This window comes from Pseudorasbora parva, chromosome 22, assembly GCF_024679245.1.
Source record: "Pseudorasbora parva isolate DD20220531a chromosome 22, ASM2467924v1, whole genome shotgun sequence".
NCBI classification, from domain to species: domain Eukaryota; kingdom Metazoa; phylum Chordata; class Actinopteri; order Cypriniformes; family Gobionidae; genus Pseudorasbora; species Pseudorasbora parva.
The window spans coordinates 41424506-41425092 of record NC_090193.1 but is presented as its reverse complement, the minus strand read 5'-3'; the positions used below and the strand labels follow the sequence as shown (position 1 = coordinate 41425092).

General features: G+C 48.0%; 1 protein-coding gene across 1 annotated transcript in view; it reads left to right on the top strand.

Annotated features, from left to right (window-relative positions):
* Positions 1-71, top strand: part of LOC137058286 (interleukin-1 receptor accessory protein-like 1-B) — an 89266-nt gene extending 89195 nt beyond the window's left edge. The window contains exon 4 of the mRNA XM_067431520.1: positions 9-71. Within this exon, the coding sequence (XP_067287621.1) occupies positions 9-71 (63 nt within the window). The remainder of the gene's footprint in view (positions 1-8) is intronic.
* The last annotated feature ends 516 nt before the right edge of the window (positions 72-587 follow it).

The following is a 587-nucleotide window of genomic DNA, read 5'->3' as shown; positions in this document are numbered from 1 at the left end:
CTTTCCAGATGTGTAAGCTGCCCATGCCACACACACTCATGAACCCCAGACCATCAGAGATCAGCTTCTGAACTGAGCGCTGAGAACAGCTTGGGCTGTCCTTGTCCTCTTTAGTCCAGATGGCGTCCCAGTTTTCCAAAAATAACTTCACATGTTGATCCGTCTGACCCCAGAACAGTTTTCCACTTTGCCACAGTCCATTTTAAACGAGCCTTGGCCCAGAGGAGACGCCTGCGCTTCTGGATCATGTTTAGATATGGCTTCTTCTTTGACCTGTAGAGTTTTAGCCGGCGACGGCGAATGGCGTGGTGGATTGTGTTCACCAATGTTTTCTGGAAGTATTCCTGAGCCCATGTTGTGATGTCCATTACAGTATCATTCCTGTGTGTGATGCAGTGCCGTCTAAGGGCTGAAGATCACGGCCATCCAGTTTGGTTTTGACCCTTGACCCTTACGCACAGAGATTGGTCCAGATTCTCTGAACCTTTGGATGATATTATGCGCTGTAGATGATGATAACTTCAAACTCTGTGCAGTGTTTCTCAGAGAAACTCCTTTCTGATATCGCTCCACTATTGTCCGCCGCA